General features: G+C 52.5%; 1 protein-coding gene across 4 annotated transcripts in view; it reads left to right on the plus strand.

The window, feature by feature from the left end:
* The window catches only part of LOC142476330 (thialysine N-epsilon-acetyltransferase-like), a 54314-nt gene extending 37493 nt beyond the window's left edge, over positions 1-16821 (plus strand). Inside the window, exons 5-9 of one of the 4 annotated variants that reach the window (XR_012791583.1) lie at positions 9083-9166; positions 9252-9353; positions 9517-9586; positions 14475-14515; positions 16215-16266. Coding sequence is in view for 3 of the 4 variants with exons in the window: in XM_075581779.1 (XP_075437894.1) it covers positions 9083-9166; positions 9252-9389; positions 14475-14515; positions 16215-16409 (458 nt within the window). In the remaining variant the exon portion in view is untranslated. Of the gene's footprint in view, positions 1-9082; positions 9167-9251; positions 9390-9516; positions 9587-14474; positions 14516-16214 lie in introns of all 4 variants that reach the window. The other 3 variants (XM_075581779.1, XM_075581780.1, XM_075581781.1) reach the window with 3 other exon arrangements.
* The last annotated feature ends 6914 nt before the right edge of the window (positions 16822-23735 follow it).

A 23735-nucleotide genomic window follows, 5' to 3' on the forward strand; every position in this document is an offset into this window, starting at 1 on the left:
TACAAGCCTACAAGCCTACAAGCCTACAAGCTACAAGCCTACAAGCCTACAAGCCTACAAGCTACAAGCCTACAAGCTACAAGCTACAAGCTACAAGCTACAAGCTACAAGCCTACAAGCCTACAAGCCTACAAGCTACAAGCCTACAAGCTACAAGCTACAAGCCTACAAGCCTACAAGCCTACAAGCCTACAAGCCTACAAGCCTACAAGCCTACAAGCCTACAAGCTACAAGCTACAAGCTACAAGCCTACAAGCCTACAAGCTACAAGCTACAAGCCTACAAGCCTACAAGGCTACAAGCTACAAGCCTACAAGCCTACAAGCTACAAGCTACAAGCCTACAAGCCTACAAGCCTACAAGCCTACAAGCCTACAAGCCTACAAGCCTACAAGCTACAAGCCTACAAGCCTACAAGCCTACAAGCTACAAGCTACAAGCTACAAGCCTACAAGCCTACAAGCCTACAAGCTACAAGCCTACAAGCCTACAAGCTACAAGCTACAAGCTACAAGCCTACAAGCCTACAAGCTTACAAGCCTACAAGCTACAAGCTACAAGCCTACAAGCCTACAAGCTTACAAGCCTACAAGCCTACAAGCCTACAAGCCTACACCTTGAGAAAGGCAGTATTACTGTCGAAACGTTGGATTTCTCGGCACGATAAACCCCTTTCACTGACGATGAAGACCGCATGCCTGATTCTTCTTCTTCACTGGGTCACATTGGGACTTCAGGAGCTCCCCAGGACCAGCGCAACGGTGGGTGCAACCTATGTATTAGAGTGCACGCACTGCATTCATTCCATACTTCTTCGCTGACACATCGTAGACACTAGTTGTATGTTCACTCCCTGCTCTCTACACCAGGGGGCGATCACCGAGTTCACTCCTTGCTCTCTACACCAGGGGGCGATCACAGAGTTCACTCCTTGCTCTCTGCACCAGGGGGCGATCGCGAGTTCACTCCTTGCTCTCTGCACCAGGGGGCGATCACGAGTTCACTCCCTGCTCTCTACACCAGGGGGCGATCACCGAGTTCACTCCTTGCTCTCTACACAGGGGGCGATCACCGAGTTCACTCCTTGCTCTCTACACCAGGGGGCGATCACCGAGTTCACTCCTTGCTCTCTACACCAGGGGGCGATCACCGAGTTCACTCCTTGCACTCTACACCAGGGGGCGATCACCGAGTTCACTCCCTGCTCTCTACACCAGGGGGCGATCACCGAGTTCACTCCTTGCTCTCTACACCAGGGGGCGATCACCGACTTGCTGGATCTCGCTACAAATTGACACCATAAATCCACTGACCGTTTCATCCCCCCCCCCTCCGACCGCTGGTCAGCCCTATGTACCGGACCTACATACGTGACCAGGGAAGCTGCGAGGGAGCTCCCCTCCCCCAGCTGCCCAGCACCCACATATAAACGCGTACCAATAGCGACGCAGACCGGATCTGGAGGTATGGAAGGCCAGCGGCTTTGTTATCTTCCATGAAATAACCGAGTAAGCGCCAATCCCCGCCAGAATGCTCCTTTAAAAGGGGTGGAGGTCAGACGGTCCTTGAACCGCTGACCTTACGGCCGGGCTAACGCGACCCGGTCATTGTCGCAAGTGGGCTCCCGGAAGTCACGTTTAAATGACCCCGCCCACTCGCCACTCCCTTACACCCCCACCCGCCCCGGGCTTTACCAGCCCGTCTCCCAGTCTGGCAAGGATAAGCACCTACCCCCCCCAACTGCCCCCGTGACAAAGGCGACCAGGTCACATCGACCCCTCCTCTTAGGAACTTGTATCCCATTGGTTCCTCAGTAAGCCACACCCACAAAGGGGAGGGGCTATCGAGGATCGCGCGGCTGCGTGCCAAACCCCGTAACAAACTTACAAACAGGCTAAAGGACACGTGATGACAAGGGATAGGGGGAAGGGAACACGGGACATACATGCAACTTCAGAACACGTTATAACTCTGTGCCCAGGACATACTAGGAAGCGAGCGGTAACTCTCAACGTATTACTTCCTGGTCAAACATTTTTATAAATAAAAAAAATCTACAAAAATAAATCGCTAATGGTAACAAACATATCTTCACAATGTCCCCACGTGAGCTTGTGAGAAAAAGATATTATACCGTCACCATCGCGACGGACTACCGAGCATGTCAACAACGCTGGCGGCCAGCCAATGGGTGCGCACCCCTCCCGGGTGTCCCGTGACGTCACGAGGACGATCGCGCGTCCAACCAATCGCCAGTTCGTGAAGCCACGCCCCTAAAGTGACGTCTTCCGGCTAAAACACAGCCGGAGTATGGAGACGGGACTGGCTTGAAACCACGACCACCCCTCCCCCCGCCGGTGACGCGGAGAGGGTTAAAACGCGGCCACATGCGAGTCACGGAAACGTGCGCTCCGCCGCCTGCAGCAGGCGGCAAGCCAGGATCCCATCGGGAGATAGACCGGCAGCTCTTGCTTTGAGCCGGTGCCAGACCGGAACCTTGCTGCTGTTCCGCCTGAGAGTGTCGGCTTGTTCTGAGCGATGCCTCCTCTCTGTGTGTGAGCCGGCGCTGGGCACTCACATGCACCGTTGTACGCAGTTACATTGTGTTCATCACAGCTGCTAACGGGACCTCACTGTCCGGATATATTATTATATGTGGTTGCATTATTCTGTCCAGTATTTAGTCTGGCTACATAGGTGTGCTGGGGCTTATTCCTACGGGCAGCAGGGGTGGCCCCAGCACCCCCATCCCATTGTGTTTAGGAGGCTTTAGTTCAGGGTGAGGGAAGTACCATTGATCCCCCCCAGATCATTGGGAACGGGCCTGAAGAAGGGGTTCACACCCTGAAACGTTGCACCCCCTCTTTTCCCCGGATTCCATTGCCCTTGTTGTTTCCCCCCGCCCCCCACCCCCCTCTCCTTCCCTCGCCCCATGTCCTCCGGTTATATTTCTTCATTGGTGTCCCGTATCACCTGTAGATATTGCTTCATGTTTGAGAGTATTATTTATTTATTTATTTAAAATATATGTTACCAGGAAGTAATACATTGAGAGTTACCTCTCGTTTCCAAGTATGTCCTGGGCACAGAGTTAAGACAAATAATACATGGTTACAAGTACAGTTACATAAATGAGCAGGGTATACATTATATACAATACATTGCATGCACAGTTAGAGATAATATATATTATAGGCGTATGTAACAGTTACAGGTAATATATATTATGAGCGTTTGTAACAGTTACAGATAATATATATTATAGGTGTATGTAACAGTGACAGATAATATATATTATGGGCGTATGTAACAGTTACAGGTAATATATATTATAGGCGTATGTAACAGTTACAGACCAGATTAAAATGTGAGACAGCCTTAGATTTGAAAGAACGTAGACTGGTGGTCGATATGAGGGTCTCCGGTAGGTTGTTCCAGTTTTTGGGTGCACAGTAAGAGAAGGAGGAGCGGCCGGATACTTTGTTGAGCCTTGGGACCATGAACAGTCTTTTGGAGTCTGATCTCAGGTGATAGGTGCTGCATGTGGTAGGGGTGAGGAGCTTGTTCAGGTAGCTGGGTAGCTTGTCCATGAAGAATTTAAAGGCAAGACAGGAAAGATGAACTTTGCACCTAGACTCTAGTGATGACCAATCTAGTTCTTTGAGCATTTCGCAGTGATGTGTGTTGTAGTTGCATTGGAGAACAAAACGACAAACTGAATTGTAGATGGTGTCAAGTTTGCTAAGGTGGGTTTGAGGAGCCGAGCCATATACTATGTCTCCATAGTCAATAATTGGCATTAGCATCTGCTGTGCGATACGCTTTCTGACCAGGAGACTTAGGGAGGATTTGTTCCTGTAAAGTACCCCTAGTTTGGCATAGGTCTTGGTTGTCAGGGTATCAATGTGCATCCCGAATGTTAAGTGGGAGTCAAACCATAAGCCCAGGTATTTAAAACTAGTGACAGGGGTTAGGGTGGTGTTAGCGCTGGTTCTAATCTGGAGCTCAGTCGCTGGAAGCTTTAAAAATTTAGTCTTGGTCCCAAATACCATTGTTACTGTCTTGTCAGTGCTTAAAAACAGTTTGTTTTGGGAAATCCAAAAAGTCAGACTGAAGTAAGTGCTGAAGGTCGGAGAGGCTATGGCTGTGTGCATATAGGATTGTGTCATCTGCATACATGTGTATTGAGGCTTCCTTACAAGCTGTGGGAAGATCATTGATGAACACTGAGAAGAGTAGGGGCCCCAGAACAGAGCCTTGCGGGACACCACAGGTGATATCCAGGGGTTTTGTGTTAGAGCCTGAGATGGACACATGTTGGGATCTTCCTGATAGGTAGGACTGAAACCAGTTTAAAGCATGCGCCCCTATTCCAGAGCTCTGGAGTTTGTTAAGCAGGATAACATGATCAACTGGGTCAAAAGCCTTTGCAAAATCTAGGAATACTGCACCAGTGAGTTGTCCCCGTTCCATTCCACACTGGATTTCATTGCAAACTTTTAGCAGGGTAGTTATGGTGGGGTGTTTGGGGCGGAAGCCAGATTGGAATTGGCTAGGGAAATTTGTCTTGGTGTAGAAATCGCTTAATTGGGAGAGGACACATTTTTCCATGACTTTGGATAGAATTGGGAGAAGGGAGATTGGCCTGTAGTTTGAGACAGTGTTTTTGTCCCCACTTTTGAAGATTGGGACAACTCTGGCAGTTTTCCAGGTCTTAGGGATATGGCCTGCAGACAGGATAGAGTTGACTATGGACGCAATTGGTTTGGCAATGGCTGGGGGCACCAAGTCGTAGGAACCTAGATTGTAGTAAGTCAGGTCCACATTGGCTGCTTAGTTTTAGTTTGAGAAGCGCTTGTGTAATCTCCTCTTCGGATACTGGGCCAAATTGAAAATTGTGGGCAGTGTTGGGAGGGGGTGGGACTATAGGGGTACTCCCAGGATGAGATTCAGGTTTCGGGTTTGGGTTGCGTTTCGCTAATAAGTTAGTAGCACACCCCACAAAGTAATCATTGAATGCATTTGCAATGTCGGTGGGGTTTGTCAGAGTAATATCGCCGTTGGTGATATTACTTGGGGGTTGATGGTTAGAAGGCTGGAATATGTTGTTGATAAACTTCCAGAAGTTAGCTGGGTTTGATGTGTTCTGGTGGAGATTATCAGAGTAATATCCCCCTTAGTTATATTACTTGGTTGTTGATGGTTAGGAGGCTAGAATATATTGTCCAGAAGTTAGCTGGGTTTGATGTATTCTGGAGGAGATTATCAGAGTAATATTGTGCTTTTGCGTGCCTTGTTTGCCTTGTGCACATGTTCCGCATGCATCTGTAGTGATTGAGATCCTTGGTAGTGCCAGTTATTTTGTACTGGTAGAGCGATATAAGGTCAGGTGTAACCCATGGAAGGTGTGCACCCCGTACCCTTATTCTGCGTAGTGGAGCATGGGTATCACAGAGTTTTAAGAACTCATCAGTGGCTGTGTGTGCATAGTCTATTACAGAATGTGCTTTCACATTAAACTCAGTTTTGCTTATCTCTAGACCATATTGTTCTTACTGAATGCGGGGAACTGTTCCACATTTGTTATTATCAGATTGATAATTGAGGAAATGTTTGATAGTACATGGTTTCCCACTGGGGGGAGGGTGGAGGGCAGGGAGAACGTCTTTCCTTCAGTGGCCTCATTGCTGTGACCGCAGTGTCCACACCAGTACAATCCCACCGGTTTACGTAAACCATAATTATTCCTTCTCATCAGATATCAAATCCATCTGTGCGATCTTACCCTTAATATCATTCAACCCTCTGTACGACATCAGGAGGAACTTCAAGCTTCCCCCGCTATTCCGTCATCACTGAGTATCTCCGCGGCTGATACTTTACACCTCTTACATAAAGCTCGGCCCCCTGCAGACGCACTTACCAGAACGCCCTCCTGCTGTCTCTGTACGTCCCTCCTACGTACCAATTAGATTGTAAGCTCTTCGGGGCAGGGACTCCTTTTCCTAAATGTTACTTTTGTCTGAATCACTTCTTCACATTATGTGTTATTTATGTAGCCAAGTGCCCCTGGCTATAGCCTTCCACTGGCCTCAACACTATAAGTGCTGATAGGAACAGGCAGTGTTGGGGTTAAACTCCTGCGCAGGGCCTAGCCTGCAGCTGCAGCCTGTATGGGTACTATGTTGCCATATCCAGGGGCAGGCCTAAACCGGCATTTGGAGTGTCATACCTGGGGAGGGTACTGACTGGGTCACATGTATATGGTGTGATGCCTGTCAGTACCTAGACCTGCCCTGTTATGGGGCAGGGTTACAAGCCCTTCCCCCCGGGTATAAAAGCTGACACTCCACCAAATTGAAGTGGGTGATTATGGGACAGCGTGATACCCTTTTCCCTACCAGAGGGTTAAGCAGATTGGGAGGGGCTCTGGGGGCCTCAAGCCCCGTGGGGTCTGCTCCAGGGCTGGAGGATGATCATGCTGTTGTACAAAAGTAACTGCCGTTGGACCCACTATGGTGTGTGATTATTGGGAAGTAGTATTCCCTGTGGAATCCTCATGGGATGGAGGCACTGCCCAGTAAGAACCACGAGAAAGCCTGCCCTGCTGCTGCTCCCAAACTACACCTGCGGAGCCGCTCGGATCTCCTGAACCAGCAGGTGAGCGACAGCACCGGGGACACTACCCATGTAGTGGCCGGATCTTCCGTGGCAGGGGGGATAGGTGCTACATTTGTGATTTATATTATGTCTCGTGTATTACTGCTGCGAAGCGCGTTTTACATTAATGGTTCGATTGCAACGAGTAAGTCGATACTCAGGGAATTCTGTTGTCTTTTTCCGTGACCTCAATAAAACCGATCTCTTTCTTCAGATAAAGCTCTATTTGTTAATACCTCTAATTTATCCTGTTGATATCCCCGTTGTGTATATATATATTTTTGGACATACTCCGCATTCTGACCAATGCTTTATCCTCTACAACAGGGGCGCGCGCGAGATTTTCTGGGGTGGGGCGCAGCTGATACGGAGGCCCCGCGCTTCTCTGAAAGCATTTAAATAAATGCCGGGTGTCGCGTGAGGCATCTGTAACGTTACTTAACTGGCCTTCCAGCGACGCGTCTCCACGGCAATCGGGCGTCAAATGACGTTGCGGGGTCATGGCGACGTGACATGACCCCGCAACGTCAGTTGACTCCGGAGCCGTGCAGGGGGGGAGGGGGGTGGAGGGGGCACGAGCCGGAGAGGAGGCGGGGGCGCATGCAAGAAACTTTGCGCACCCCCTACTCTACAATTCTACGGACGCGCAGACCCTGGCGACACGAAAGAGATTCTTTTAGATTGCTGGGATGAAAGCTAGAAGCGATTGATAAGGAATTGCGTTTCGTCTCCTTCGTATAGATATCCGTACCTATCCCACCCTCTCTTTCACACTATTACATCCCAAAAGTGGATCACAGCCACCAGTGTGTCCGCAGCAATCGTTCTGTGACACGAACGGAGCATGTTAATACCGTCACTCCATTCCTCTCGTGGCCCCCCCCCCCTGCCGCCATACCATAAAAACATCGTCTATATATCGGAGCCACGTGATAACATGGCGCCAGTGTAAGGGATGCACGTAAACGTGTGAGCGCTCGAATAAACCCATGAACATGTTTGCGGACGACGGGGCCATGTTAGGACCCCATGTCCGTACCTTGTCCGTGCAGAAGAACTGGCCAATCAAAGTGGAGATAGTTTTTGGTCAACGTGAAAGTTTGTCTACCAATCAGCAAGGGAAGACCCCACTCGTGAGCACACGTCTCAGTTAGGTCTGCAACCCTGCCACTCCCCATTATCTCTTAGCATACCGTGCTTCCGCTGCAGCCGGGGATTCTGGGTAATGGCATGCATATGAGCACACACAGTGTCACCTTTTTGCTTCAAATCCGTTTTGACATTGACCCCCCCCCCTATAAACATCTGCCTATCATGTCACACAACTTTTCAGCACAGCCTGGGTTAAAGCGCAGAGCCAGCAACCTGCTCACAGGCAGCAGTTGTGACCTTTGGCGAGGCTGGTTACACTGGCTTTGTAATGTGAAACTGGGATAGGTTTCCACCGCACCTTAAATAAGTTATGGTGAGTGGAAAAAAAGTGACGAAATCCCTCCATGCCGTGTCCAGCAAATAAACATATCACGCGCGCGCACTTTCCCACGTTTCCGGCAGGTCTGCAGCCCCGCCCCTCCCCATTACCTCTTAGCGTACAGCGCTCCCACTGCAGCCAGGGATTCTGGGAAAAGGACATGCAAATGAGCACACAGTGTGTCAATCCAGAATTGTTTTAATCCCACCGTCCTTTGATGTCCCGCAGGTCCTGTCCCCCTGCTCCTCATGTGGTATTGATAGGGTGACCCGGCGCCCCGGTTTTAGCCGTTTTGTCCTGACTTTTCAGGCCGCCGTCCAGGTTTTTCTCTGCGCTGGCCGCTCACGCGCCATCGGCGTTTGTCAGCTGCATAAAAGCACATGTGCGACCCGGCAAGCTCCGAATCGTGCATGCGCGGACAGCAAGTGCCCATCGTGTGTGCACGGTCGGCGCTCGTGAATGCGCATGCGCGAGTTTTGTCACCGGGCAAATGTGGCCACCCTAGGTAAGGAGGTTTAGAAATGACTTCCCTCTACCGGGCATAGTATGTCACCTTGTCCGACCTTGAGCTGAAGCTCCGATGTGTCCTTCAAATAGGATGTCATTCCCACGACAATCGTCTGCAAATACGGACCCAGGACGATGGATAGAGGTGGTAAAATAGAGTCCCCCCCCACCCCGATGCGATTGGCCACCCGGGAGGACGCTGGAAGTCCGTGTGGACCTCGGGTATAGGATAAAACACTGGCAGGAACAGATTTTCTATCCGCAGAAAGTTCTGGAAAACACTGCCTTAAATATAATTTGTAGGACAAATCTGTGGTGTGTGTCAGTGAGTGTACTGTATGTGAGTGAGTGTGTGGGAGTGAGTGTGAGAGAGTGAGAGAGAGTGTGTGTGTGTGTGTGTGTGTATGTATATATATATATATAAAAATATATATAACCCCCAGGTCTCATGCGGGACGGTTTTGGGGAGTCCCCCGTCTTCCGTTGCCTGGTGGCCGAGCTCGGGGGCGGTGACAGAGGAGACACAGGTGAGACACGGTAGAGCCTGGGGAGGAGGGGATGAGATGCTAACCTCTGAAGTGGGAGAGTCCCCTCTGTGAATGTGTGTTTCAGGTCCCGCGTTGGTGGGGTACGCGCTGTCCTACCTTACATACAGCACCTGGAAAGGGAGGTCCTTATACCTGGAGGATTTATATATCATGCCAGAGTACCGAGGTATTAATATACACAGTCCGGCGCGTATACACACAGGTACATGCTGCCCTGGGCATATATATCATTTTGGAGTTATCATCTCTGGATGTTTTCTTTCTATATCTTTAATCATGGACGCACGCTGAATATCTGGACTAACATCCTGATTTACTTCTTCAAACAGGTATGTGTCTGTGAGCTGAATTCTCCTACCATCAAGTGCAAGAGAACTTAAAATTTAGTTAACTATTGGGGTATGTTTCTGTGAGTTGATTAGGCAAACCCCTCCCTTAATTGTTAGTCAAATGCATGTGATCACAGTATTTTAGACAGACTATATTGGCTGTGAGTCCCATCGTAGTGTCGCATGGAAAGTGTCTGGCAGAGTTCATTTTGGAGTTGAAATTGGAGGTGAAGATTGGAGGAAGATCGGGACTCTGCACAACAACAACTCTGCAGCTGGGAGAACTTTACTTTCCAAAAGCTGTGATTCTTTGTACTCTTCCTACCCCCCAGTACCTGGGAATCTATCCTCCTGCATCTCACTATGTCCTCTCCTCCTGCATCTCACTGTGCCCTCTCCTCCTGCATCTCACTATGCCCTCTCCTCCTGCATCTCACTATGCCCTCTCCTCCTGCATCTCACTATGTCCTCTCCTCCTGCATCTCACTATGTCCTTTCCTCCTGCATCTCACTATGCCCTCTCCTCCTGCATCTCACTATGTCCTCTCCTCCTGAATCTCACTATGTCCTCTCCTCCTGCAGCTCACTATGTCCTCTCCTCCTGCATCTCACTATGCCATCTCCTCTTGCATCTCACTATGTCCTCTCCTCCTGCATCTCACTATGTCCTCTCCTCCTGCATCTCACTATTCCCTCTCCTCCTGCATCTCACTATGTCCTCTCCTCCTGTATCTCACTATGTCCTCTCCTCCTGCATCTCACTATGCCCTCTCCTCCTGCATCACACTATGTCCTCTCCTCCACCGTCTCACTATGCCCTCCCTCCTACATCTCACTATGTCCTCTCCTCCTGCATCTCACTATGCCCTCTCCTCCTGCATCTCACTATGCCCTCTCCTCCTGTATCTCACTATGTCCTCTCCTCCTGCATCTCACTATGCCCTCTCCTCCTGCATCTCACTATGCCCTCTCCTCCTGCATCTCGCTATGCTCTCTCCTCCTGCATCTCACTATGTCTTCTCCTCCTGCATCTCACTATGTCCTCTCCTCCTGCATCTCGCTGTGCCCTCTCCTCCTGTATCTCACTATGCCCTCTCCTCCTGCATCTCTCTATGTCCTCTCCTCCTGCATCTCACTATGTCCTCTCCTCCCGCATCTCACTATGCCCTCTCCTCCTGCATCTCGCTATGCCCTCTCCTCCTGCATCTTACTATGCCCTCTCCTCCTCTGCATCTCACTATGTCCTCTCCTCCTGCATCTCACTATGTCCTCTCCTCCTGCATCTCACTATGTCCTCTCCTCCTGCATCTCACTATGTCCTCTCCTGCATCTCACTATGCCCTCTCCTCCTGCATCTCACTATGCCCTCTCCTCCTGTGCCCTCCCTCCTGCATTTCACTGTGCCCTCTCCTCCTGTATCTCACTATGTCCTCTCCTCCTGCATCTCACTATGTCCTCTCCTCCTGTATCTCACTATGTCCTCTCCTCCTGCATCTCACTATGTCTTCTCCTCCTGCATCTCACTATGTCCTCTCCTCCTGCATCTCGCTGTGCCCTCTCCTCCTGTATCTCACTATGCCCTCTCCTCCTGCATCTCACTATGTCCTCTCCTCCTGCATCTCACTATGCCCTCTCCTCCTGCATCTCACTATGCCCTCTCCTCCTGCATCTCACTATGCCCTCTCCTCCTGCATCTCACTGTGCCCTCTCCTCCTGCATCTCACTATGCCCACCCTACGGCTTTTTTTGTTTACGGTTTCCTCACTCCTTGGTGAATGTCTCTGTTCTCTCCAACTTCCCCACTGCACCATTATTTATACACCCCTCCCCCAACAACTTCTATACCCCTCAATAAAAGCACCCACACAAATCCTCTATTCACACCCTCTATCTACTCCTTTCTGCTGCTGGGGATCTCCCCTAAGCCTGAAGTCAGACATACACACAGCTGATCTCACTCATGTCTCCCTGCCATCTCCTCTCACCCACGCCTCCCTGCCACCTCCTCTCACCCACGCCTCCCTGCCACCTCCTCTCACCCACGCCTCCCTGCCACCTCTTCTCACCCACGCCTCCCTGCCACCTCCTCTCACCCACGCCTCCCTGCCACCTCCTCTCACCCACGCCTCCCTGCCACCTCCTCTCACCCATGCCTCCCTGCCTTCTCCTCTCACCCACGCCTCCCTGCCACCTCCTCTCACCCACGCCTCCCTGCCACCTCCTCTCACCCATGCCTCCCTGCCACCTCCTCTCACCCACGCCTCCCTGCCACCTCCTCTCACCCACGCCTCCCTGCCACCTCCTCTCACCCACGCCTCCCTGCCACCTCCTCTCACCCACGCCTCCCTGCCACCTCTTCTCACCCACGCCTCCCTGCCATCTCCTCTCACCCACGCCTCCCTGCCATCTCCTCTCACCCACGCCTCCCTGCCATCTCTTCTCACCCACGCCTCCCTGCCACCTCCTCTCACCCACGCCTCCCTGCCACCTCCTCTCACCCACGCCTCCCTGCCACCTCCTCTCACCCATGCCTCCCTGCCACCTCCTCTCACCCACGCCTCCCTGCCACCTCCTCTCACCCATGCCTCCCTGCCACCTCCTCTCACCCACGCCTCCCTGCCACTTCCTCTCACCCACGCCTCCCTGCCACCTCCTCTCACCCACGCCTCCCTGCCACCTCCTCTCACCCACGCCTCCCTGCCACCTCCTCTCACCCACGCCTCCCTGCCACCTCCTCTCACCCACGCCTCCCTGCCACCTCCTCTCACCCACGCCTCCCTGCCACCTCTTCTCACCCACGCCTCCCTGCCATCTCCTCTCACCCACGCCTCCCTGCCATCTCCTCTCACCCACGCCTCCCTGCCATCTCTTCTCACCCACGCCTCCCTGCCATCTCTTCCCACCCACGCCTCCCTGCCACCTCCTCTCACCCACGCCTCCCTGCCACCTCCTCTCACCCACGCCTCCCTGCCACCTCCTCTCACCCACGCCTCCCTGCCACCTCCTCTCACCCACGCCTCCCTGCCACCTCCTCTCACCCACGCCTCCCTGCCACCTCCTCTCACCCACGCCTCCCTGCCACCTCCTCTCACCCATGCCTCCCTGCCACCTCCTCTCACCCACGCCTCCCTGCCACCTCCTCTCACCCATGCCTCCCTGCCACCTCTTCTCGTGCAAATGGTGTTAACCTTCTGATTTAATACTGACTAACCTTAAATCTCACCCCACAAATCAAGCACCCCAACAGCCTGCACTCATGGTTACTGTCCCACACTCATAATCACTCGTACCACCCATTGTGGCCAAGCACTGCCATCTACAGCACTTATTCCCTCACCTGCTGTCTCTGTAAGTTCCCCATTAAACCTCTTAGAGTGTAAGCTCTTTGGGGCAGGGATTTCCTTTCCTATTGTCTGATTTTGCTGCACTTATTGTATTATTATAATTCCTTGTACTGTATTCTTTGTGAAGCGCTGAGTACACTTTTGGCGCTATATAAATAAAGACATACAATACAGTATACACACAGATATAAATATATAGAGATAGATTCACACACACACGGTGTACGACAAACACACACACACACACATAATACAATATTCACACAGATATATACTGCTCTGTACATATACACACAGGTATACACTGCTCTGTACATATACACACAGGTATACACTGCTCTGTGCATATACACACAGGTATACACTGCTCTGTGCATATACACACAGGTATACACTGCTCTGTGCATATACACACAGGTATACACTGCTCTGCACATATACACACAGGTATACACTGCTCTGCACATATACACACAGGTATACACTGCTCTGTACATATACACACAGGTATACACTGCACTGTACATATACACACAGGTATACACTGCTCTGTACATATACACACAGGTATACACTGCTCTGTACATATACACACAGGTCTACACTGCACTGTACATATACACACAGGTATACACTGCTCTGTACATATACACACAGGTATACACTGCTCTGTACATATACACACAGGTATACACTGCTCTGTACATATACACACAGGTATACACTGCTCTGTACATATACACACAGGTATACACTGCTCTGTACATATACACACAGGTATACACTGCTCTGTACATATACACACAGGTATACACTGCTCTGTACATATACACACAGGTATACACTGCTCTGTACATATACACACAGGTATACACTGCTCTGTACATATACACACAGGTATACACTGCTCTGTACATATACACACAGGTATACACTGCTCTGTACATATACACACAGGTATACACTGCTCGGTACATATACACACAGGTATACACTGCTCTGTACATATACACACAGGTATACACTGCTCGGTACATATACACACAGGTATACACTGCTCTGTACATATACACACAGGTATACACTGCTCTGTACATATACACACAGGTATACACTGCTCTGCGCATATACACAGGTATACACTGCTCTGTACATATACACACAGATATACACTGCTCTGTACATATACACACAGGTATACACTGCTCTGTACATATACACACAGGTATACACTGCTCTGTACGTATACACACAGGTATACACTGCTCTGTACATATACACACAGGTAGACACTGCTCTGCGCATATACACAGGTATACACTGCTCTGTATATATACACACAGATATACACTGCTCTGTACATATACACACAGGTATACACTGCTCTGTACATATACACACAGGTATACACTGCTCTGTACGTATACACACAGGTATACACTGCTCTGTACATATACACACAGGTATACACTGCTCTGTACATATACACACAGGTATACACTGCTCTGTACATATACACACAGGTATACACTGCTCTGTACGTATACACACAGGTATACACTGCTCTGTACATATACACACAGGTATACACTGCACTCCTTTTGTCTTTGTCAGGCAAAGGTATCGGGTCCCGGCTCCTAGCAGCTGTTGCAGAGGTGAGCACCTGAGGGGGGGGGGGGGGGGGGAGTCTTGTAAAGTATGTATAATAATACAGTATCTCTCTCCCCCTCGTCTCTCTCTCCTCTTTCCCATCCCTCTCTCTCCCCATCTACCCGTCTCTCTCCTTCCTCCCTCTTCTCTCCCTCTCCTCTCTCTCCCTCGTCTCTCTCTCCTCTTTCCCATCCCTCTCTCTCCCCCTCCACCCGTCTCTCTCCTTCCTCTCCTTCCTCCCTCTTCTCTCCCTCTCCTCTCTCCTCCCTCCTCTCTCTCCCTCGCCTCTCTCTCCTCTTTCCCCCCTCTCTTTCTCCCCTCTCTCCCCTCTCTTTCTCCCCTCTTTCTCCCTGCTTTTCCACTTTCCCCCTCTCTCATCTCCCCCTCTCTTTCCCATCCCTCTCTCTCCCCCTCCACCCGTCTCTCTCCTCCCTCTCCTTCTTTCTCTCCTTCTCCCTCTCCTTCTCTCTCTCCCTCTCCTCCCTCCTCTCTCTCCTCCCTCTCCTCTCTCCTCCCTCTTCTCTCTCTCCTTCCTCCCCTCTCTCTCCTTCCTCCCCTCTCTCTCTCCCTCTCCTCTCTCCTCCCTCCTCTCTCTCCTCCCTCTCCTCCCTCTCCTCTCTCTCCCTCCTCTCTCTCCTCCCTCTCCTCTCTCTCCCTCCTCTCTCTCCTCCCTCCCTCTCCTACCTCTCCTCCCTCTTCTCTCTCTCCCCCCCTCTCTCTCCCCCTCATCTCTCTCTCCTCTTTCCCTCCTCTCTCTTTCTCCCATTTCTCCTCTTTCCCCTCTCTCTCACCCTCCACCCGTCTCTCTCCTCCCTCTTCTCTCTCCTCCCTCCTCTCTCTCTCCCTCCTCCCTCCTCTCTCTCCTCCCTCCTCTCTCTCCTCCCTCCTCCCTCTCCTCCCTCTCCTCCCTCCTCCCTCTCCTCCCTCCTCCCTCTCCTCTTCCTCCCTCTCCTCTCTCCTCCCTCTCTCCTCCCTCTCTCCTCCCTCTCTCCTCCCTCTCTCCTCCCTCTCCTCCCTCCTCTCCCTCCACCCTCTCCCCCTCTCTTCCCTCCTCCCTCTCTTCCCTCCTCCCTCTCTTCCCTCCTCCCTCTCTTTCCTCCTCTCTCTCTTCCCTCCTCCCTCTCCAACCCTCTCTCTCCTCTCTCCTCCCTCTCCTCTTTCCTCCCTCTCCTCCCTCCTCTCTCTCCTCCCTCCATTCTCCTCCCTCCTCTCTCTCCTCCCTCCTCTCTCTCCTCCCTCCTCTCTCTCCTTCCTCCTCCCTCTCCTCCCTCTCCTCCCTCTCCTCCCTCTCCTCCCTCTCCTCTCTCCTACTTCTCTCCTCTCTCTCTCCTCTCTCCTTCCTCCCTCTCCTCTCTCTCCTCCCTCTCCTCCCTCTCCTCCCTCTCCTCCCTCTCCTCCCTCTCCTCCCTCTCCTCCCTCTCCTCCCTCTCCTCCCTCTCCTCCCTCTCCTCCCTCTCCTCCCTCTCCTCCCTCTCCTCCCTCCCTCCCTCTCCTCCCTCTCCTCCCTCTCCTCCCTCTCCTCCCTCTCCTCCCTCTCCTCCCTCTCCTCCCTCTCCTCCCTCTCCTCCCTCTCCTCCCTCTCCTCCCTCTCCTCCCTCTCCTCTCCTCTCTCTCCTTTCTCTCCTCTCCTCTCTCTCCTTTCTCTCCTCCCTCCCTCTCCTCCCTCTCCTCCCTCTCCTCCCTCTCCTCCCTCTCCTCCCTCAGTCCTGCCTCTCTCTCGGCTGTTCACACCTCCAGTTCTCCGTCTTGGATTGGAATCAGCCCTCCATTTCTTTCTACCTCTCCCGCGGGGCGCGGGACCTCTCTCAGGCGGAGGGCTGGCGCATCTTCCGATTTCTACCGGACGACCTACGCCGGATGACCTCTGACCCTGGCCATTCAACCTCTGTCCCCTTGTGACGTTCGACCTGATGCAGCCTGACAAGACCCTGGGTTGTCCTATGACCCCTGACCATGATGCTCCTGTATGACCCCTGACCCTTTACTATGTTTAACTTCGGTTTAGTCTGACCTTGAGTGACTTCCTAACCAAGGTGACCTCTGACCACAACTGACCCCTGACCCTAGCAAAAAAATAACTCTGGCGCTAATGACCATGCTTGACCTTTTCCCCCAGCGTAATTTTGTGTGACCTCTGACCTTCCACCTACCATCCGAACCATCGATCCCTGCCCCTTGTCACCTCGGACACTACATGACCCTGACCTGACCCTGGCTTTACAGTGACCCATAACCTCAATGTAACCCCTGACCCTGGTTTAACCTCTAAATAAAAAATTTAAAACAAGGAATAAAAACAATTTCAAACATTTCTATCGATCCGATTTCAGTATTTATTTGCGGCATTAAAAATGTTCAATATATTATTCTCTTTTTCTTCTATTGAATTTATTTGACAAATGTTTGAAATCCCAGCTCCTGTGGGCAGAATATGTATTTACTCCCCTCCCCCCCCCCCCAACATGTAGCCCGTGCTAGGTAACGGTGTGATGTCCTCTCATGGTGGGGGAGGCACTGTCACCGCCCATGCTAGGTATCTGTGTGGTGTCCTCTCATGGTGGGGGAGGTACTGTCACAGCCCGTGCTAGGTAACGGTGTGATGTCCTCTCATGGTGGGGGAGGCACTGTCACAGCCCGTGCTAGGTATCTGTGTGATGTCCTCTCATGGTGGGGGAGGCACTGTCACAGCCCGTGCTAGGTATCTGTGTGATGTCCTCTCATGGTGGGGGAGGCACAGTCACAGCCCGTGCTAGGTAACGGTGTGATGTCCTCTCATGGTGGGGGAGGCACTGTCACAGCCCGTGCTAGGTAACGGTGTGATGTCCTCTCATGGTGGGGGAGGCACTGTCACAGCCCGTGCTAGGTATCTGTGTGATGTCCTCTCATGGTGGGGGAGGCACTGTCACAGCCCGTGCTAGGTAACGGTGTGATGTCCTCTCATGGTGGGGGAGGCACTGTCACAGCCCGTGCTAGGTATCTGTGTGATGTCCTCTCATGGTGGGGGAGGCACTGTCACAGCCCGTGCTAGGTATCTGTGTGATGTCCTCTCATGGTGGGGGAGGCACTGTCACAGCCCGTGCTAGGTAACGGTGTGATGTCCTCTCATGGTGGGGGAGGCACTGTCACAGCCCGTGCTAGGTAACGGTGTGATGTCCTCTCATGGTGGGGGAGGCACAGTCACAGCCCGTGCTAGGTGATGGTGTGATGTCCTCTCATGGTGGGGGAGGCACTGTCACAGCCCGTGCTAGGTAACGGTGTGATGTCCTCTCATGGTGGGGGAGGCACTGTCACAGCCCGTGCTAGGTAACGGTGTGATGTCCTCTCATGGTGGGGGAGGCACTGTCACAGCCCGTGCTAGGTAACGGTGTGATGTCCTCTCATGGTGGGGGAGGCACTGTCACAGCCCGTGCTAGGTAACTGTGTGATGTCCTCTCATGGTGGGGGAGGCACTGTCACAGCCCGTGCTAGGTATCTGTGTGATGTCCTCTCATGGTGGGGGAGGCACTGTCACAGCCCGTGCTAGGTAACGGCGTGATGTCCTCTCATGGTGGGGGAGTCACTGTCACAGCCCGTGCTAGGTATCTGTGTGATGTCCTCTCATGGTGGGGGAGGCACTGTCACAGCCCGTGCTAGGTAACGGTGTGATGTCCTCTCATGGTGGGGGAGGCACTGTCACAGCCCGTGCTAGGTATCTGTGTGATGTCCTCTCATGGTGGGGGAGGCACTGTCACAGCCCGTGCTAGGTAACGGTGTGATGTCCTCTCATGGTGGGGGAGGCACAGTCACAGCCCGTGCTAGGTGATGGTGTGATGTCCTCTCATGGTGGGGGAGGCACTGTCACAGCCCGTGCTAGGTAACGGTGTGATGTCCTCTCATGGTGGGGGAGGCACTGTCACAGCCCGTGCTAGGTAACGGTGTGATGTCCTCTCATGGTGGGGGAGGCACTGTCACAGCCCGTGCTAGGTAACGGTGTGATGTCCTCTCATGGTGGGGGAGGCACTGTCACAGCCCGTGCTAGGTAACGGTGTGATGTCCTCTCATGGTGGGGGAGGCACTGTCACAGCCCGTGCTAGGTAACGGTGTGATGTCCTCTCATGGTGGGGGAGGCACTGTCACAGCCCATGCTAGGTAACGGTGTGATGTCCTCTCATGGTGTGGGAGACACTGTCACAGCCCGTGCTAGGTAACGGTGTGATGTCCTCTCATGGTGGGGGAGGCACTGTCACAGCCCGTGCTAGCTAACGGCGTGATGTCCTCTCATGGTGGGGGAGGCACTGTCACAGCCCGTGCTAGGTAAGGATGTGATGTCCTCTCATGATGGGGGAGGCACTGTCACAGCCCGTGCTAGGTAACGGTGTGATGTCCTCTCATGGTGGGGGAGGCACTGTCACAGCCCGTGCTAGGTAATGGTGTGATGTCCTCTCATGGTGGGGGAGGCACTGTCACAGCCCGTGCTAGGTAACGGTGTGATGTCCTCTCATGGTGGGGGAGGCACTGTCACAGCCCGTGCTAGGTAACAGTGTGATGTCCTCTCATGGTGGGGGAGGCACTGTCACAGCCTGTGCTAGGTAACGGTGTGATGTCCTCTCATGGTGGGGGAGGCACTGTCACAGCCCGTGCTAGGTATCTGTGTGATGTCCTCTCATGGTGGGGGAGGCACTGTCACAGCCCGTGCTAGGTAACGGTGTGATGTCCTCTCATGGTGGGGGAGTCACTGTCACAGCCCGTGCTAGGTAACGGTGTGATGTCCTCTCATGGTGGGGGAGGCACTGTCACAGCCCGTGCTAGGTAACGTTGTGATGTCCTCTCATGGTGGGGGAGGCACTGTCACAGCCCGTGCTAGGTAACGGTGTGATGTCCTCTCATGGTGGGGGAGGCACTGTCACAGCCTGTGCTAGGTAACGGTGTGATGTCCTCTCATGGTGGGGGAGGCACTGTCACAGCCCGTGCTAGGTATCTGTGTGATGTCCTCTCATGGTGGGGGAGGCACTGTCACAGCCCGTGCTAGGTAACGGTGTGATGTCCTCTCATGGTGGGGGAGTCACTGTCACAGCCCGTGCTAGGTAACGGTGTGATGTCCTCTCATGGTGGGGGAGGCACTGTCACAGCCCGTGCTAGGTAACGTTGTGATGTCCTCTCATGGTGGGGGAGGCACTGTCACAGCCCGTGCTAGGTAACGTTGTGATGTCCTCTCATGGTGGGAGAGGCACTGTCACAGCCCGTGCTAGGTATCTGTGTGATGTCCTCTCATGGTGGGGGAGGCACTGTCACAGCCCATGCTAGGTAACGGTGTGATGTCCTCTCATGGTGGGGGAGGCACTGTCAGCCCGTGCTAGGTAACGGCGTGATGTCCTCTCATGGTGGGGGAGGCACTGTCACAGCCCGTGCTAGGTAACAGTGTGATGTCCTCTCATGGTGGGGGAGGCACTGTCACAGCCTGTGCTAGGTAACGGTGTGATGTCCTCTCATGGTGGGGGAGGCACTGTCACAGCCCGTGCTAGGTATCTGTGTGATGTCCTCTCATGGTGGGGGAGGCACTGTCACAGCCCGTGCTAGGTAACGGTGTGATGTCCTCTCATGGTGGGGGAGTCACTGTCACAGCCCGTGCTAGGTAACGGTGTGATGTCCTCTCATGGTGGGGGAGGCACTGTCACAGCCCGTGCTAGGTAACGTTGTGATGTCCTCTCATGGTGGGGGAGGCACTGTCACAGCCCGTGCTAGGTAACGGTGTGATGTCCTCTCTTGGTGGGGGAGTCACTGTCACAGCCGTGCTAGGTATCTGTGTGATGTCCTCTCATGGTGGGGGAGGCACTGTCACAGCCCGTGCTAGGTAACGGTGTGATGTCCTCTCATGGTGGGGGAGGCACTGTCACAGCCCGTGCTAGGTAACGGTGTGATCTCCTCTCATGGTGGGGGAGGCACTGTCACAGCCCGTGCTAGGTATCTGTTTGATGTCCTCTCATGGTGGGGGAGGCACTGTCACAGCCCGTGCTAGGTAACGGTGTGATGTCCTCTCATGGTGGGGGAGGCACTGTCACAGCCCGTGCTAGGTAACGGTGTGATGTCCTCTCATGGTGGGGGAGGCACTGTCACAGCCTGTGCTAGGTAACGGTGTGATGTCCTCTCATGGTGGGGGAGGCACTGTCACAGCCTGTGCTAGGTAACGGCGTGATGTCCTCTCATGGTGGGGGAGGCACTGTCACAGCCCGTGCTAGGTAACGGTGTGATGTCCTCTCATGGTGGGGGAGGCACTGTCACAGCCCGTGCTAGGTATATGTGTGATGTCCTCTCATGGTGGGGGAGGCACTGTCACAGCCCGTGCTAGGTATCTGTGTGATGTCCTCTCATGGTGGGGGAGTCACTGTCACAGCCCGTGCTAGGTAACGGTGTGATGTCCTCTCTTGGTGGGGGAGGGACTGTCACAGCCCGTGCCAGGTAACGGTGTGATGTCCTCTCATGGTGGGGGAGGCAGAGGTAATACTTGATACTGAGCGGCAGGGGGAGACGGTGTCCTCTCGTGGAATGTTGGTTCTGGTGCTGTTTTGTACCCGTCGGGCCGGTAATGCTGGTGTCTGACGTACAAGTTCACCTGCTGGTCACTTTCACTCCCCGTTGTGTCTTATTGTTCTGTGTGTTTGAGCACGGGGCGGGTGGAGGTATGTGGGGTGGCACGGCATAGCCACAGGGCAACAAAGTATTCTGCCTGCCAAGAATGGGGAACGGTGTGGTCAGGCTGTTCTGGCTTTCGCTCCGTTGTGTCGCTGTGTGTGTTATTTGCATAGGTGTGGCATTTCCTGTTTTAACTCTTCACGGTTTTAACTCCACACTTGATCCAGCTGCCCCTCTGCCACAAAGCGGGGCTCACGCCGTGCGAGTAGCGCGGGGGGGGGGGGGGGGTATAGGCTAAGTGTTTTCCCAGGAGGAAGGTGTAGAAGGGACGGACAATGGACTTGCTTGTTGTCCCTTGCCCGTGGGACATGCTGGGGCAGGTCGGATAACAAGTTACTGGTACCTGTTTCCACACCGGCTTTGTGTGCGATGTGTACCTGCGTTGCTGAGGTATACGGGGTAACGCGATAGTACAGGACTTCTATAGGGATAGTGTACGCTCAACGCATATTCTATTTCCTCAACGGGACTTTGTAGGGTCTGTGTCTCAGCTTATATGACGGAGCATCCAACATATATTCTACTTATACTATAGGATATCTGTAGGGTCTGTTTCTCAGAGTATATGTTGGACGCTCTGTCCTATAAGCTGACACAGACCCTATACATTTCCTATAATATAAATAGAATATATGTTGGACACTCTCTCCTATAAACCATTTATACTATAGGACATGTATAGGGTCTGTGTCTGAGTTTATAGGACATGTATAGGGTCTTTGTCTGAGTTTATAGGACATGTATAGGGTCTTTGTCTGAGTTTATAGGACATGTATAGGGTCTTTGTCTGAGTTTATAGGACATGTATAGGGTCTTTGTCTGAGTTTATAGGACATGTATAGGGTCTTTGTCTGAGTTTATAGGACATGTATAGGGTCTTTGTCTGAGTTTATAGGACATGTATAGGGTCTTTGTCTGAGTTTATAGGACATGTATAGGGTCTTTGTCTGAGTTTATAGGACATGTATAGGGTCTTTGTCTGAGTTTATAGGACATGTATAGGGTCTTTGTCTGAGTTTATAGGACATGTATAGGGTCTTTGTCTGAGTTTATAGGACATGTATAGGGTCTTTGTCTGAGTTTATAGGACATGTATAGGGTCTTTGTCTGAGTTTATAGGACATGTATAGGGTCTTTGTCTGAGTTTATAGGACATGTATAGGGTCTTTGAGTTTATTGGACATGTATAGGGTCTTTGAGTTTATAGGACAGATTCACGATTATTTATCCCATTTATTCACAATAACTTTGAGAATGTCTGTGTCTCGGGATATATGTTCGAAGATCCATCCTATATATACTATTTATACTACAGTACTTTTATAGGGTCTGTGTCTCAAGGCCAATGAGATATAGGGTCTGTGTTTATAAGGCCTGTGTCTCCGTTTATAGGTGTAAGGCGTAGCTCACCACAAACAAAGCGCGACCGCAGCGCTGAGGCGGGGAATTGGTTAACGCCGACCCACAGCCACGCGGGCGCGCCTAGGATGTAGAGTAGTCGTTCAAGCCAGGTCAGGGGTGGAGATGCGAGAATAGTGAGGTACCTGCCAGGTTCGAGAGAGGAGAGTAGCGGACAGTCGGGGTACGTAGCCAGGTTCAGGATAGGAGAGTATCGGATAGACGGGGTGCGTAGCCAGGTTCGGGAGAGGAGAGTAGCGGACAGTCGGGGTGCGTAGCCAGGATCAGGATAGGAGAGTAGCGGATAGTCGGGGTACGTAGCCAGGTTCAGGATAGGAGAGTATCGGATAGTCGGGGTACGTAGCCAGGTTCGGGAGAGGAGAGTAGCGGACAGTCGGGGTGCGTAGCCAGGTTCAGGATAGGAGAGTATCGGATAGTCGGGGTACGTAGCCAGGTTCGGGAGAGGAGAGTAGCGGACAGTCGGGGTGCGTAGCCAGGATCAGGATAGGAGAGTAGCGGATAGTCGGGGTACGTAGCCAGGTTCAGGATAGGAGAGTATCGGATAGTCGGGGTACGTAGCCAGGTTCGGGAGAGGAGAGTAGCGGACAGTCGGGGTGCGTAGCCAGGTTCAGGATAGGAGAGTATCGGATAGTCGGGGTGCGTAGCCAGGTTCAGGATAGGAGAGAATCGGATAGTCGGGGTGCGTAGCCAGGTTCAGGATAGGAGAGTATCGGATAGTTGGGGTACGTAGCCAGGTTCAGGATAGGAGAGTATCGGATAGTCGGGGTGCGTAGCCAGGATCAGGATAGGAGAGTATCGGATAGTTGGGGTACGTAGCCAGGTTCAGGATAGGAGAGTAGCGGATAGTCGGGGTACGTAGCCAGGTTCAGGATAGGAGAGAATCGGATAGTCGGGGTACGTAGCCAGGTTCAGGATAGGAGAGTAGCGGATAGTCGGGGTACGTAGCCAGGTTCAGGATAGGAGAGTAGCGGATAGTCGGGGTGCGTAGCCAGGTTCAGGATAGGAGAGTATCGGATAGTCGGGGTACGAAGCCAGGTTCGGGAGAGGAGAGTAGCGGACAGTCGGGGTGCGTAGCCAGGTTCAGGATAGGAGAGTATCGGATAGTCAGGGTGCGTAGCCAGGTTCAGGATAGGAGAG

Source organism: Ascaphus truei, unplaced genomic scaffold (assembly GCF_040206685.1).
Source record: "Ascaphus truei isolate aAscTru1 unplaced genomic scaffold, aAscTru1.hap1 HAP1_SCAFFOLD_1571, whole genome shotgun sequence".
Classification (NCBI taxonomy): Eukaryota; Metazoa; Chordata; class Amphibia; order Anura; family Ascaphidae; genus Ascaphus; species Ascaphus truei.